The sequence below is a fragment of the Podarcis filfolensis genome (assembly GCF_964270895.1).
Source record: "Podarcis filfolensis genome assembly, chromosome: 8".
Taxonomy (NCBI): Eukaryota; Metazoa; Chordata; class Lepidosauria; order Squamata; family Lacertidae; genus Podarcis; species Podarcis filfolensis.
In genome coordinates, this window is record NC_139611.1 from 53058278 (window position 1) to 53074165 (window position 15888).

The 15888-nt window shown below is 44.4% G+C and overlaps 1 protein-coding gene across 21 annotated transcripts in view; it reads left to right on the forward strand.

Annotated features, from left to right (window-relative positions):
* KIFC3 (kinesin family member C3) overlaps positions 1 to 15888 on the forward strand; it is a 39045-nt gene that overhangs the window by 21002 nt on the left and 2155 nt on the right. For 13 of the 21 annotated variants that reach the window (XM_083625073.1, XM_083625089.1, XM_083625088.1 and 10 more), the window contains 16 exons: positions 2468 to 2664; positions 3531 to 3596; positions 5494 to 5637; positions 5743 to 5982; positions 6213 to 6386; positions 7441 to 7588; positions 7798 to 7928; positions 8149 to 8260; positions 8679 to 8860; positions 9169 to 9273; positions 10302 to 10432; positions 11206 to 11329; positions 11840 to 11969; positions 12488 to 12717; positions 13487 to 13621; positions 14299 to 14398. In XM_083625073.1, coding sequence (XP_083481199.1) covers positions 2468 to 2664; positions 3531 to 3596; positions 5494 to 5637; positions 5743 to 5982; positions 6213 to 6386; positions 7441 to 7588; positions 7798 to 7928; positions 8149 to 8260; positions 8679 to 8860; positions 9169 to 9273; positions 10302 to 10432; positions 11206 to 11329; positions 11840 to 11969; positions 12488 to 12717; positions 13487 to 13621; positions 14299 to 14398 — 2349 coding nt within the window. Of the gene's footprint in view, positions 1 to 1101; positions 1158 to 2467; positions 2665 to 3530; positions 3597 to 5493; positions 5638 to 5742; positions 5983 to 6212; positions 6387 to 7440; positions 7589 to 7797; positions 7929 to 8148; positions 8261 to 8678; positions 8861 to 9168; positions 9274 to 10301; positions 10433 to 11205; positions 11330 to 11839; positions 11970 to 12487; positions 12718 to 13486; positions 13622 to 14298; positions 14399 to 15383; positions 15417 to 15888 lie in introns of those variants that run through there. The other 8 variants (XM_083625075.1, XM_083625076.1, XM_083625087.1 and 5 more) reach the window with 3 other exon arrangements.

Here is a 15888-nt window from a genome sequence, read left to right on the forward strand (position 1 = left end):
TTATGCCACCAATATTCTGAAGCTCCCAGGGCTGATTGTTGTTATTTAAAGTCTTTTAAAGTTGGGTGCTTGCATACTTTTTATTCTCTGGTGGCCCAGTTTTACCTGTAAAGCAATTAGCACTTGACCATCCAAGTTTGTTCTTTGAGAGTATGATGATTCATTTGGGATTGAATGGCATTTTGGTTGGCTGTATTGAGACAAATGTTAAATTAACAAAAATTAAACCACTTTCCCTAGCATAAAGATTCAGAAGTGTAAAAAACTTCATCTATGTCTATCTGTCATACAGCTGTTAACAGCTCAGGAGCTCTCCTTGGAAGCAAAGGAATGACCCTGCCTATAATGCGCATTCACACACAAACCCCAGTTTAGAAGACGGTATTAAGATAAATCCCTCCTCTGAAAGAGTACTATGTGTGCCTCATTTCAAACAGTCAAGGGCAGATTTGATGCTTTCCTCTTTTGGCCATTGCCTCTATTGTTAGGAGGCTGACCCAGATCTTTTGTCTCCAATCTTGAGTGTGCTATGGCTGCAGAAGTAATGGAGGAAGTTATGTAAGGTAATCTAAGGAATTCTCCCTGCCCCAGCCTGCAAGGCAAGGCCAGCTGCTCAGCATTGCTGCTTTTTGCCCTCTGACAAAACGGCTCCCTCTGGAGCTGCTGAACCTCTGGAGCAGCCTGGCTATCTGGCAGTGGGGTCTGGGAGCTCTTTCCAGAGCCATGTGCCTGGTCCAGACACGAGTAGTATCTAGCACTAGCAGAAGAGACTTTAAGGGAACCCTGCAATGCCAACTTCTTTTGAACAGCTGGTGCCAATAATATGTGGTGTAGTGATGCTATCCTAAAGTTGTTGATCATATAACTATTTCTTAGATAGCTATTTCTTCATCTGTCATTAGCTGTTTATTTCTCATATGTAGTGACCCCCTTTTGCTCTCCATTCTCTGCTCCTTTCACAAACCAACCAGCTGTTGGGTGGAGGGAGGGAGATAGTATTTATTTTTAGTTGCCCACAGAACAACTTGGGTATTTTCGACTTTGCGGAATCATAGGTTCTGTCTTCTGTGTGTTCTTCTTTCTTCTTGCTTATGGTGACAGGAATTCAGACTGCTGTGAGTGAAGAGCTCCTCCACCTGGGGCACAGAGGCAGTGTGGTATTTATCTCTTCTCCATGCTTGTGTGGTCATTGTGTGCATCCCACTTGCCAAACTTCTTCAGGGAGTTTTGGGCAGCAAGAAGTGGTGATGTGGCATCTCTGTCTTTTCTGTCTTACTATGCCATCTCCCCGAGATGCGTACTTACGTCGCTGTGCTTGGAAAGCTGTTTCTCTGTGCTTTTTTTGTAAGATTGGAGGCCATTATTTCTGTGTGCGAATGAATAATGCTTTCTTAAAATACGAAACAACCCAGGTTTCACTCAGACATACTCATTTTTGTTAGGTAAAGATAGGAAGGTACAGTAGCTGTGCCTGTCCATTAAAATAATTCTAAAATCAAAACATTGGGGTAACACTTTTCATTATGTCCCAACTAAAAAGTCACAAAGCAGTAATCATATTTTTACATTCTGCAGAGCTAGATATTCAGTAAAAGGGAAAAAAGCTATTTTGAGGAGGGTGGGGAGAGAGAAAAACATGCGTCCCCTAGGGCATGTGGAAAATGTTGTGCAGTCTGAATTTTGTAGCAGTTCATTTGAAGTACCTTGGATCCTAAACGTCCTGGAAATCGCACGTTTTGGCTCCCGAATGCCACAAACCTGGAAGTGATTGTTCCAGTTTGCGAATGTTCTTTTGGAACCCAAACGTCCGACGGAGTTTCGAACATTTTGGAAGTCAAATGGACTTCCGGAACGGATTCTGTTCGACTTCTAAGGTACGACCATACATGAGCAGTTATGCAGACTTTGCCAACAGTCCTAACTAACTGTGCTTATCTGGGAGTAATCTCCATTGCACTTAGTAGGGCTTACTTTTGAGTAGCCATGCATAGGGTTGTACAACATTAGGTGACTTCCAGGGGCTAAGCAGATTTCAAGTTGCCCCATGAGCTGTAAGGCCAAAGAGAGGACAATTCTCCATTTGAGAATATAAATTTGGTCCAACCTCTTGGCAACTGCTGAGGGTAAATATGTAACATGCAAGGTAATTTTTCTTTGACTTCAGCAGCATCACAGCATTCCTTTCTTTGGTCATCATGCTAATGTTAGGCTTTGTTGGCTGATGGCTCTGCCCAGAGTTTTGGTGGGAGAAATAGCCCGTGGCCTACGCACACCCACCAACAATCCTTCCTGCAATAATGCTTGGCAGGTGCATTTCATCTTGCATCAGAAGATCTTGCTTGGCAGTTCGTACTGTTCACGGCCCTTCATGGTGTAGCACTCTGCTTCATCACATGCTAATCTTCCTCTCATCTCATCCCTGCCTGGCACCTGCTCTGCTTGATAATAATTTCCTGCTTTGTTGCAGAGGGAAGATTCTTCAGTGGGAAACGGCCCAGCTTGCCGGGGGCACGTCAGCTTCCCATGGTACAGAAGTTGGTGGACTCTTTGGCCCAGCTACAAGAGGAAAAGTTGCAGCTGCAGCAAGAGTTGTTGCTGCTGCAGGAAAAGCTTTCTGCACAAGAGAGCAGCCAACTTAGTCAGACTGTACAGCTGCAGAACCAGGTATGTTGTCATTCAGGCTCCTTGTAGCGGGACAACATGCATCTCTGCTAGCTATTTTTCTGGGAGCAGCTTGTGGAATCCTTGCCTCATCCTGGATGGCATCCTAGATTAGTCATCCCATCCCAGGATTTGTCTCAGTAAAGTAATTGCGTCATTATAGGACCCCCCCCCCAAAAAAAAACATGGAGAGACCATGCTGTGTGCTTGTGATAGTTTTTTCTGCAAAAGCAATACCTGTGTGTAGTACTTTCTTGAATTCCCTAGTAAGAAACTCTATAATGGACCTTTAAGAGCACTTCACAATCTGCTCAGTATTTTACCATCCTGAATAAGTTCATGCCATCCACAAATTTGGATACTTGCAGTTTTAGAACAAGAATAAGAAGGATTAATCTTACCCTACCCCACTAAAAGGTAAACACCAAAACAGACCAGAATCTTTCCACATCACTATTAAATTAAGATCCTTAAACAGTGAAAAGTAATGTTTCCACCCAGTGAGCTGACAGTGTTGACTGCAGGAGGGTTTCTCTGGGGAAAGCATTCCACAACTGGGGAATCACCACTGAAAATACCTTTTGAACTTGTGTTTCAAAAAAGACCCTTAGCATTCACTTTTTCAGTGTGGTTTTAAATAAGCCTTTCTCTTTCCCTCCCTCTCTCTTTTAGTGTGGTTTAAAGCTAACCTGCAAACTGTTTTGTACTGTTTCTGCTATAGAAAAATATTGTATTTATTCTTAATTATTCTATTATTTTAAATAAGCCGCCTGTATAGTTTTATTGATGGTCAGTCTTATAAATTTAAGAAACTTAACTGTCCAACGTGGAAGTGATATGTATTTAAAGTTACCTTTCTGCGTTGGTAGACAGAAAGTCTGAAGGACCAACTCCTGGAGCAAGCACAGGAAATGAACAGGCTCCATTCCGTGTTGGTGAGCTACATAATCTTCTTTGCACTGCTAACATCTCCGAAAGACTTTCTTCCATAATACATGTATCATGAAAACATTTACATGTAGGCTAAACTATAAACAGAGGAAGTAACTGCTGTTGAACTCCTTTCTGAGTAGGAATGCATGTTACGGCAGCAATACTTGTGTGTGTGTGTGTACAGGTGTGTATACGTGTTTACAGCTTTGGATTTCTTTATCCCAACTAGGGGATGGTGCTCATGTATGTGACTAAAATTGTTCTGAATGAGCAACTTGGCTTTTGCAATTATATGTGAAGCAAAACCCTGAAGGTGGCTTAGCACAGGGTTACAAGTTTTGCAAGTTAAATGTGGTGAATTTGACCCACATTGACCTCCATTTTTCCTGAGGTCTCCCCAAAAAAGCATTGCAAGCAGCCTGTTTGCTGATGTTTGTGGAAATTCAACATGCTCCTGTAAACAGCTGAGTTCATCACACTTTGCTTATTGATTTGGCCTAGGCAGGAAGTACTGTGGATTCTCCCACTCTTGAGTTACTTTGCTGAAATCCCCCTCCTTCCCATTGGAAAGGTTAATCCTGTTATCATGCAGATTTTCCCTTAGTGTTTATAATCCTTGCTTTATGCTACTGTTGTTGTTGTTGTTGTTGTTTAACAAACCCTTCCCTTAACCTTGCTGAGGACCATCTCATCTGAGGAGATGACACCTATTTCCAGTGGTGATATGCCCCCCATCATAAAGACAGGACTTGTTTCTGTGCAAGTTCAGTTCTTTCCGCCTGATAAGAATTTATTCTTGATGCTGGGGGTGGGGAAGCGCAGGGCCACTCCATTTGGAAACACCTGTGGGAGAAGTGTAAGCTTAGAGACCCTGCCTGGTGTCTGCTTTTCTGAAGGAAAAAAGAGCTGAAGAGGAGTTGCCCATAAACAGCAGGAGCCAAAATGCACCCAGCATTGAAAAACACATGCAGGAAACAAAATGAATATGTAATAAGTACACTACAGATATGTTAATAATTGAATAACAAAAGCAATAGTCCAGACAATGCAAAATGCCAAGTGTACAAATTATAAGGGTGTTACCAGCACTGGTGGGTGTGAAGGAAAATGGCAATTAACCCACCTACACATAGTACTGCTAGATCAATTCAGCTAAATTTATTGAGAGAGTTTGCAAACAAAGTGTAGCCGGTGAGTCATTTTTCTGGGAATGTAGGGAGATGCCTATGCCACAACAGCCCATTGGTCTATCTAGCTCAGTGTTGTCCACAATGACTGGCCATGGCTTTCTGCAAGAAAAGCATGCGCTTTGCCTCTGAGCCATATTCCTTCCTCTGACTGGGACCCTCTAGAAGTCTCCTGGTGTCTTCAAAAGATAGTGTTCCTGCATCTAATAGTCTAGATACTTACTAATTTGACTGCACCCAAACAAAAAATAGAGGCAACAAATTTATAATTAAAGCCAATTAGATCTAAGAGTGAATGTGGGATGTTATCTGCACATCCAGTCAGATCTCATAGTAAGCATTCCTTCTCTTGCTTTATCAATGAAAAGGGTTTTTTGAATTTATTTATATTAATTAGGCACAGGTGACAGTGCTTCTGTACCTGGTAACTTATTAGAGGAGGACAGATCCACTCATATATATTGCCTGTTTGTTCTGCTCAAACAAATGGCATGTTTTTGAACATAAATACCTTTGGGAGTTGGTGGGGTGGAAACTTTTTAAATAAATAAATAAATAATTTCCACTGTTAATTTTTTCAATGGAAAACTTTCAAGCTTTTCTTGTGATTTCCCTCAGGTCCAGTAGGTGACTTGGTAGTTAAAGTAGTAAAATTGCTCATAACGCATAGGTTCCTCTAACACCCTGCCTGCCTCCCATGCCCTTTTTTTAGGGTGGCACAGATCTGGAGAAGCACCGGGACCTTTTGGTTGCAGAAAATGTGCGTCTGAAACAAGAGATGAAGATGTGTGAGGCACAACTGCAGGAGCTCAAGAAGAAGCATCCTGTGAAATGCGTGAACTGCGAGCACAGCCAGGTAAAAAGAGTTGTTTCTTCTTTCTGCTGGGGTGGGGCTGCAGGCTGCTCAGCTGAAGTCATGTTCATTATATGCTATATTCATTCCTCCCTGTTTACTACTCAGGAGAATGTGAAGTTGCAGGAAAAGCTGGCCCAACTAAAGCAAGAAGCAGAAGAGGTGAAAGGGCGCCTGTCGGAGCTGGACCTAGAAGTGGAGCAGAAAACCAATCGCCTGGCTGAGGTGGAGCTCCGGCTGAAAGACTCCCTAGCAGAGAAGGCAGAGGAGGAGGAAAGGCTCAGCCGCAGACTGAGGGATAGCCAGGAGACAATAGCCAGCCTCAAAGCCCAGCCTCAGCAGATTAAGGTGAGGCAGAATAGCTTGCTGTGAAGTCCATGAGTTTCCTCAAAGTGAAACTGCTTAAAGAGTCATCAGTCCCCAGAAGAGCATCAGTCAGAGATCCAGAGTATCTCTTATTTTCATAAGCTGCCCTCAAGTAGAGTTGTAGAGTGGGAAAGGACCCTAAAGGGTCATCTATAATGAACTGTGGCCATGTCTCACTTCTGTAGCTGTGTTTCTTGCTTTTCCTCCCCCAGTATGTAATCAAGACCGTGGAAGTCGAATCCTCAAAGACCAAGCAGGCCCTCTGTGAAGCCCAGTCCCGGAACCAGTACTTGCAAGACCAAGTTGGGATGCAGAGACAGGTGCTGAAAGAGATGGAACAGCAGCTGCAGAACTCTCAGAAGGCAGCAGTGCAGCTCAGAGCTCAGGTGAGCACTTTCTGAGTGTGGAAAAAGAGAGAAACAGAGCTCAGGCAACTTGTTCAAAATGATGCAGGTGGAAAGAACAGGAAGCGCTAAGGATGCTTCTTCATTTGTTGGTGCTTTCTTCTCTGCTTTTGGTCCCTTGCAAGAGACATATGCATTTAGCTTCTAGGTCCCCCTCTTGCTGTACTTCTGCAGCAGTATCCTCTTCCTCCTCTCTGGGCTCTTTACCTGCTGCTCCAGGGCCCTCTTTCCAGTTCTCTCTCTCAAGCCTCACCTGGTGTGCAACCTGTCCCTGGGTCCTAATGCCTTCCTATCAGCAGCAGAAGGCACTCTTTTGATGGATGTTAGAGGAGGGATGGGGGAGAAATTCCATTAAGTTTGCATTTAAAGGCAAACCTACCACATTCATGCTTCCTGAAACCATACATGAACTGAAACAGTTGTCCTTTGAAATTCACAATTCTCATATTTTTAATATGGTTCTCTAGCCAAGTAATGTGTACAAAAAATCATATACTAGGATAATGTTTGCACACAAATGCATATATCTGTGAAAATAACATACAAATATAATTTTATTAGGGGAAATTGCACACAAAAATGTGTGTCATAAGAAGAAATTCAGGTTAAAATGCTGGTGAATGTTCATAAGATTATTACAGTGGTACCTCAGGTTACATACGCTTCAGGTTACAGACTCCGCTAACCCAGAAATATTACCTCGGGTTAAGAACTTTGCTTCAGGATGAGAACAGAAATCGTGCAGCGGTGGCGCAGCGGCAGCAGGAGGCCCCATTAGCTAAAGTGGTGCTTCAGGTTAAGAACAGTTTCAGGTTAAGAACAGACCACCAGAATGAATTAAGTTCTTAACCCGAGGTACCACTGTATTATTTTAAAAAAACTGCAAACCCATGTAGAAATGTGGGTAACTGAACATAAGATTGGAAAAATGTGAAACAGAGAGGAACTGATTGGAGAGATTTGCCTGCCCTAGAGGAGAGGGAAAGTGGTAGCCTGGCCTCTTCACCCTGACAGGTTCCTTTGCTGTGTTTCCTAGGTTACGTTGTATGAGTCTGAGTTGGAGCGGGCCCACGAGCAGATGCTGGAGGAGATGCAGAACATGGAGGAGGACAAGAATCGAGCCATTGAAGAAGCATTTGCTCGAGCCCAGGTAGAAATGAAAGCTGTCCACGAGAACCTGGCAGGTGAGTATCTTCAAGCTGGCCAAACATTTCTCTCAAGGGCCTGGTTTGGCTTTTGAAGAAGCAGCTGCCTTTCAGTTCAGAGATCATTTGAACCAGCATCTGCCTTATGATGGTTTTGCTTAAGGAGGAGAAATGCTTTTTGCAAATGAAAATGGGAAAATGTATGAGTCTGTAGCGTTGCCTTAATGTACATTTATTCATCTCCATAGGAGTGAGGACAAATCTCCTGACTCTCCAGCCAGCTCTTCGAACCCTTACAAATGATTACAATAGCCTGAAGCGGCAGGTCAAAGAATTTCCTGTTCTTCTCCAAGAAGCCCTACAGAGTGCCAAAGCTGAGGTCAGTCCAGCAGCAAGATTGTCCTACTTCCAAATCTCAGGGCTGATTCCCGCCCTCTAAATGGTGTGGTGCTGCACCTTCCCTATGGGTTGTAAAGTTCTTTTTAATTATGAGTGGCTCAGTTGAGATGGGAAGATCTGGATGAGATGAGGAGGAGTAAGATTCTCCACCTCGCAGAGTGTGACATATTCCCCCTAACTCTTTTGTCCTCTCTTCAAAGATTGGCCAAGCCATTGAAGAGGTCAACAGTACAAATCAGGAGCTCCTGAGGAAATACCGCAGAGAACTGCAGCTCCGGAAGAAATGTCACAATGAACTTGTGCGGTTGAAAGGTCTGTGGGTCCCTATGTATGGGTTCCTTGAGGGCATGGCATAGATGCCCCTTGACGGCTGAGGCTATCTGATAGGAAGCTGAGGTGGTGTTTTCTGGGGTTCCCAGCTTGAGAGTTGGGGGAGCCTTTGCGGTGGAAACGTCTTCCTATCTCTTATGCAAGGGATGTTCATTGTGGCTCAGGTGGTTTTGCTGATGGCTGTCTGGCAGACAAAGTGTGGATTTGCACACATTCTCCTTCACCAAAAACAAGGTTCTGAACCTTGGCCTGCCCCTAAATGCTATTTGGAAAGATGGTTCTTTTGGAATATAGCCTAGTAGTTGAGATAACCACCAGCCACTGTGATTCTCTGTGGGGTGGCCTAAGAGCCTAGAAGCCAGCTGTTCTCAGATTTATAAAGCTATAATTTCCCTTTAAGGCAATATCCGTGTGTTTGGTCGTGTTCGGCCAGTATGTAAAGAGGATGGCGATGGGCCAGAAGCTGCCAGTGCGGTGACATTTGACCCTGATGATGATGCCATCTTGCATCTGATGCATAGAGGGAAGCTGGTATCATTTGAACTTGACAAGGTTTTCCCTCCTGAAGCAACACAGGAAGATGTAAGTATAGTCACGGTGTTCTCCTGTTAAGTTAGCAAGAATGTCTGCTGGGTGAGAGAAGGAGGAACGTAGCTCAAAGGGAAACGTCTCATTTGTTGAGTTACTTAACTAGGTAGGAATGTGTTTACCAGCAGGCAAATTAGACATGTTGCTGTTGCTGCAGTATCTCATCTTCCTCCTTTACTCTATATGTAAAGAGGTTGTGATTCATTTAGTTTGGACTTAGTAGTCTCATGAATATGTATGAGCCTGATGGCAGCAGAGCAAAGTACTCTGCCAACGCCTTACGCAAACTTTGTTTTTTAAAGGTCTTCCGGGAAGTTCAAGCCCTGATCACATCCTGCATTGATGGTTACAATGTTTGCATTTTCGCCTATGGCCAGACAGGTGCCGGCAAGACATACACAATGGAGGTGAGCTGCTTTTCAGTTCCTTTTTAAACGATTTGCTGATTCTGCAGTTTCCAAAGCCCTGTTGTGGGGTTGTTCAGCTAGTGCTAAATGCCTATCTATTTGGGGGGTGGGGACTGAATATAAAGCCCATATTACATGTCTGCGAGTGTGTTTCCAAGTTCAGTTCAAGGTGGTGGCTCTCACCTTTTAAAGGTATCCTTGGGCCCACATATCTTGGGGAGCATCTTTTCCCTTATGAACATCCCCAGTTATTCACACCAACACAGGAGGTCTTGGCCCATGGGATATTCATTTGGCAAGTCCCTAAAATGTGGCCCTGCAGCTGCTCAATGCTCTTCCAAAGGTTTTTCAGGCTGCATCGTTGTGCAGTTTTAGGTTACAAAAAAACCCACTCCTTCCTGCTCTTACTCATTACAGGGGTGGAGTATACAGGAAAGGGTTACCTCTTCTTTTAGAAGGCAGTGTCAAAACTAGGAGTCAATAAATCTGGTTACCTGTGGTCAACTGGAAAAGGAGGGAACCTTCTCACCAGTCTTGATTCCTCCTTCACTGGATGAGCAGGGTTAATCCTTTGCTCCCACTTGCTCTGCCTCAAGGGGTAGGAGTGGTCCAATTTCCTTTCATTCTTTTGAAAACTCCAGTTGCTATTTAGGCTTTCTGGCTGCTGTTTGGGGCAGACTGTGTTGTATAGTGTTTCCATGTTTGCTGAGGGGGATTTGTGGTATAGAGTTCAAAATACTACCTTTTAGCCTTTATAAGGTTTTATTGTTTTTGCATTTTTACAGAAAAACTGTGTGTCCCCCACTGCTGGGGATGGCAGGGAGATGGATAGAGGGAAGGGAAATTGATGACTGCACTGCAGAGTCAGTGATGGTGTGCTGGACTGCCTGGCATGAGCGTGTGTGTGCGTGTGTGTGTGCGCGCGCACACACACACACACACACACACACTCTTTCTGGTGTTCCTTTCTTCTTATGTAATGTTAATTCATTGAAGGAACATGATGTCCCTTCCATTTTCCTCACCAGGGAACTCCCGAAAACCCAGGAATCAACCAGCGGGCACTGCAGCTTCTCTTCTCAGAAGTGCAGGCAAAAGCCTCCGACTGGAACTACCAGATCACTGTCAGTGTGGCTGAGATCTACAACGAAGCCCTCAGGTAACCGCAGGATGCCAAAGACTTCTCAGTCCCTAGATTCAAAACCCTAGGGTTTTGAATGTCCCAGTAAACAATTTCAGTGGCAGTGGTGGAACAGCTTGTGCTTTCTGCAGGAGAAGCGACCCCGCCCCATATAACAAGGGAATGCTTCATGAAAGTCCAACCTTCTGGCTCCAGTGGTGTTGATGGATGTGCTGATAGGCAGTTTTAATATTCCTATTCAGATGCTCTGGAAACTTGCTCTGGTGTTGAAGCAAGTTTCAGAACTGAGCCCCGAGACAGAATTAGCTCTTGCAGTGGCAACTCTGTTCACCTGTTTTCAGAATTTAGTTCCTCTTGGGTAGCTGCACTCTTAGCCAAGGCAGTTCATTGTGACTCGTTAGAATTTGTTCAGCTAAAAAATTTCCTTTGACTGAGGAATACTTGTTCCATGGTTCTTCCCTCCTTCCCTCCATTAGCTGTTCTCTGCCTCTGTTCAAAGCACTTGGAATGGTGTTGGTATTGGACACTCTTAGGTTGAAGAACACTGTCCTCCTGCAATTTGTAACTTGGGAAGGAAGAAACAGCTCTTTAGCTAAGGGACCTGATCCTGCTGCAAGAGAACCAATGTGGGGGTTTTCTTTTAGCAATCAAATATTGGGTGTCTTATTTGTTACTGTTTCTTCGGCAACTGTCTCTCACCTACTGCACCCCTAACCCATCTTTCTATGCTGGAAAAGTGTCCTTTTGGAGCACATAGCCTTACAAAGATTTTGCTTGCCTCTCTCTTTCAGAGACCTGCTTGGAAAGGAGCCACAGGAGAAGTTGGACATCAAACTGTGCCCGGATGGTAGTGGACAGCTCTATGTGCCAGGCCTGACAGAGTTCCCTGTGCACTGTGTAGAAGACATCAACCAGGTTAGAAAACGGGCAAGGAGGCTTCACTTTAAATAGCAAGTCAACCACCCCCCAGTCTAGGTCCAGGCGAGGGAAGTTCAGAAAGGCTCACTTCTGTAAATGAGATTTACAGGAAGAATAAATGAAGAATTTTAATGAGTATTTTATGACACAAGTACCAGAAACTGCTTTGATTTATAGGATAGGATTATATAAAAATGTGATGTGGGCAGTATTGTGTGCGTTGCACTGTGAAGCTGAGTTTACTGTGCAGCCTGCATCTTTTTTCCTGTTTCTTGGGCTTTGAGTTTTCAGCTGTTTTCATGTGTAACAAATCTTAAGGACTTCCACTGACTATGTGGTGCCAGGGAAGTTCTGCAAAGGCACTCTCTGCTGCTCAGGCATCCTGCTGCCCTCTGAATGGGCGCCAAGTGCCTGGGATGATGGTCAGAGAGGGAGGCCTATGTGAGAACTGGCTGCTGAAGACAGGTGTGGCTTGACCATCTCTCTCTCTCTGTGCACTTATTCTAGGTCTTTGAATTTGGTCATATCAACCGAGTGACTGAAAGCACCTACTTGAACGAGCACAGCTCCCGATCTCACGCCCTCCTGATTATCACAGTGAGGGGAATTGATTACAGCACAGGAATACGAACCACAGGTTGGTAGAAATTTACTCCTAGTTGTTGTCAACCATGAAGGAAACATGGTCTCCTAACCTAGGTTGTAAGTGAATCACATAGGAAACAGATATGACAATTAATTTTGTAGATGATAGCCAAATGACAATGTAGCTCAGGCCGGTTGATACTTGAGACAAGGTCCAGGAGAGGTCCATGCAGTGAGCCACCAGGTTTAATTGAGCAGAATAAATTGTAAGAAACATTACTGGGCATCACTTTGGCTGGTAGCCAGGGATAGTTCCTTTGCATTGTGTTTGCCACCGTTGTGGACAAACCAGTAGCTGAACCCTTGGGTTCTCGACCACCAGTTTCTACATACAGTCAAGCTCTTTGGTTTCTTGGTGAGCTTAGAAGGGTGCTTATCGATGGCTCTGGCTGTTGTTTGCCAAGACCCAAAGTCTTGTTGAATACTAATAGCTCATTCCTAAACATATTTATTAGCAAGTAAGTATGCTCAGGATTGTAGTTCAAGTGTGCCTGACTTCTTTCCTCCTAGGGAAGCTGAATTTGGTCGATCTGGCAGGATCTGAGCGTGTGGGGAGGTCTGGTGCAGAGGGGAGCAGGCTGCGTGAGGCCCAGTACATCAACAAATCGCTCTCAGCTTTGGGAGATGTGATCTATGCCCTGCGTTCCCGCCAGGGCCATGTGCCATTCCGCAACTCCAAGCTGACCTACCTGCTTCAAGACTCTCTCAGTGGTGACAGCAAGACCCTCATGATGGTCCAGGTGGGTGCTTCCATAAGAGCCATAATGGGGGGCGGGGGGCTTTCAAGTGACACATAATGAATTGCATATTCAGTGTATTTGGTGCAGTGTGATGCACCTACTTCTCCTTGAGAGCTATGCCATTCCTGGATGTTTTCTTTTGCTATATTTTTATTTATTTTCAATAATATCTGGATATGGAATAATAAAAACGTATTCAGCAGTCCAGATGCTTGTTATTTTAAAGTTAGTAACGGTTATTGCAAAAGATTGATAAATGCAATACATCAAGTAACAATAGAACAAATAACTATTTCCAGCCCCCACCACAAATAAAATTCTTTGTTAGCAATCTACACACAGTGTATCGTATCGTATCGTATAGTATCGTATCGTATTGTCCAGAATAACACTTTAGCAAAAAGGCCGCTCCTGTTTTGACTGCCATGTGCAGTTGTGCATGCAACAACTGGTATAAGTTCCCTGCCTGCACTGTTTGGATATTTAAAAAAATGTTTTGTGTGCTTGGCTGTGTATTCTCAGCCCTGGAGCATTCCCCACCCCCGCCTAAGAAAAAAAGAAAAACCCAGCATAACCCAAAGTTGCAAAGGGCAGCAAGACTCCTTCTGTTTCTCTCCCTGCTTTCCATCTCATGCACCTTTGGGGAAAGGGGACAAACAGCATAGATCTATAAGCGGGAGGCATCAGCAGGAGCTCACCACTTCTCCCTCGGTTCTTTCAGCTTTAAATATGGATAATCATGAATGTTCCCTTTTCCTTCCCTGGTCAGGTCTCTCCTGTGGAGAAAAATACAAGTGAGACACTCTGTTCCCTTAAGTTTGCTGAGAGGGTTCGCTCTGTTGAACTGGGCTGTGGCTCTCGGAGGACAGAATTGGGCTCCTGGACCAGTCAGGAGCACTTAGAGGTAACTGGCCCTCATTGGTTTCATCCTGCTTTCTTATGCAGGAGTGTATCTTTGGGCTTATTCTTGCTTCATACTTTGCCTACAGGGAAGTGCTTTTGGTATAATCTGGACACCAGGCAGGTGCTGGTTGGGTGATCTAGTGTAAATAATAACCTACAAGGCCTTTTTCACTTCAGATTTCATATTTCTTAGGTAAACAGAAATAGATATGAGGGGAAATCAGCCAAAACAAATGTATCATGATGTAGTATATGATACTTTTAGTTTGATAAGTTTGCTGTATTCTCTTATGACTTTGTATGTCATATTGAGGGCCGGCCCACCCATGAGACAAGGTGAGACAACCGCATCAGGCAGTAGGATACACAGGGGCAAACCCCAATGCTGATCTTCCTTACCCCCTTGTTCCTGATGTAGATCTTCCCTGGCGCCATTTGGGATCTACCTCAGGTGCCAAAATGTCTTGGGTGGGCCCTGGTTATATTGGCTTAACACCAAATCAGTTATTGTGTATGTTACTGCTATTGAAATTCCAGTTTTGGTGTTTTACAGCTTCTATTTTGGAAATGTGATATTGGTTGTATGTACTGCTAAAATCATTCTCATATAAAAATAAAACCACAAACCTCCACAAAGTTAACATAAAATGTTGCAAACTCCTGTGGCGGCTCTTCTAGGCAGACTCATCATCAGTCACAGCACAGCCCTGCATCCGAAGTCAGTCTTCTCCTCGGACTCGGCGAGCGAGTTCACTCCGGGCAAGACTCCAGACGTCAGGTAAGACTTGCATAGAAGCCGGCTCTTCCTTTTGCTCCTCAGGGCACTCTGACTCTCCCAGAGATTCTGAGACACAGTGATGCTCTCTGGGTTTTCATGTAGAGGTGAGCTGAATTCCACAACTGGTGCCTCTGGACACTCAGAGTGTGTGTGCATGTGCATTTGCCTAACTATTTCAAAACTATTTTGAAGATGAGGCCTGCAACAGGGCAAGCCCTCTCCTCACTGCTGCTGTGTAATCATCCAGGGGTAGGAGGAAGGAAGAAGCAGCATAATAGAGGTATCAGGAAGGGTGCAGTAAACAGGAGGCTGATGTCTCATTTACCATATGATGTCAAGACACACAAATAGGCCTTGAAACGTCCCTCAAGGAAGCAGATCAGACAACCCTCCTGTTCCAGCCACCCCTCCATTCTGTATATACTGTAGATAGGGGTGGCAGTAGAGAGTGGGATTGATTTGGACCAGGATGGATGCTGGGTGCTTAGAAAATCTTCTGGCTGCTCATGTTCATGAGTAGTGGCTTTCTGCTCTTCCCGGGGCAAATCAGGTCACAATGGCAGGGGAGGGATGGGTGCATAGAACATCAAGTGTATTCCAGGAGAAGCACAGAGTGTAGGGAGCCCTCTAGACAACATTCATCTCCATGCACCTTTGCTTTGAGATCAGCTATCCTCATTTACAATTAGAACAGAGATAGTCCTTTTGCCTCCAGCCTCAAATCCATCATTTGCCAGGCACACTCCATGTTCATCAACTTTTCTAGGAAGTTCAAGGATTAGAATTGCTCTTGTTGGATCAAATTGAAGGTTCCAGCAGCCATGCTGGACAGCCAGGTGCTGTGAGTAAACTCATCAAGACATGATGGTGTCACCCAGCACCAAGCAGCTAATTGTTCATTAATGCAGTACATGCCCGGCTGCTTTTCCTCTTAATTTATAAGTGTGGGGATGCAAAACAAACCTGTTGTCCCATTTGATTTCAGCCTGGAATTAAGAGAAGCTCTGTCTGCCTCCAGGTGAGTGTGGGCAGGTGCTGGGTGCTGGAGACTAAGCTGCTTAGCAAGGTGAAGGGCTATGCTTTGGCCAGGGAGGCAGGGAATGGGCACAACCTCTCCTGCTTTCTTGGGGGTCAGGGCTTGTAGTTGATGGCATTTTCACATCTGCAGAATCTGGGAAGTGGCACTGAACCTTGAGAACTTAAGTTTCCACCTTTATTTTACTTTTTAAAGCATGTTTTGATTGCTTGTAACCATGGAGGTGTATTACGAAACCTCTAGCATTCTAGGGATGGAGCCTCTGGGCATTGTATGATAACTCTTCTTTGATCTAATTGTATACTGTACTTAAAGTGCCTGCATAACTGCCTGCTCCTTCATAGATTCCTTTTCTGCTTCAGATCTCAAATCTCAAATCAGATCTCCAAATCTGTCACCAGAGGTGGCTTTCTGACCTACCCCTGACCAGCTTCTCTTTTCTGTTGCTTTAAGA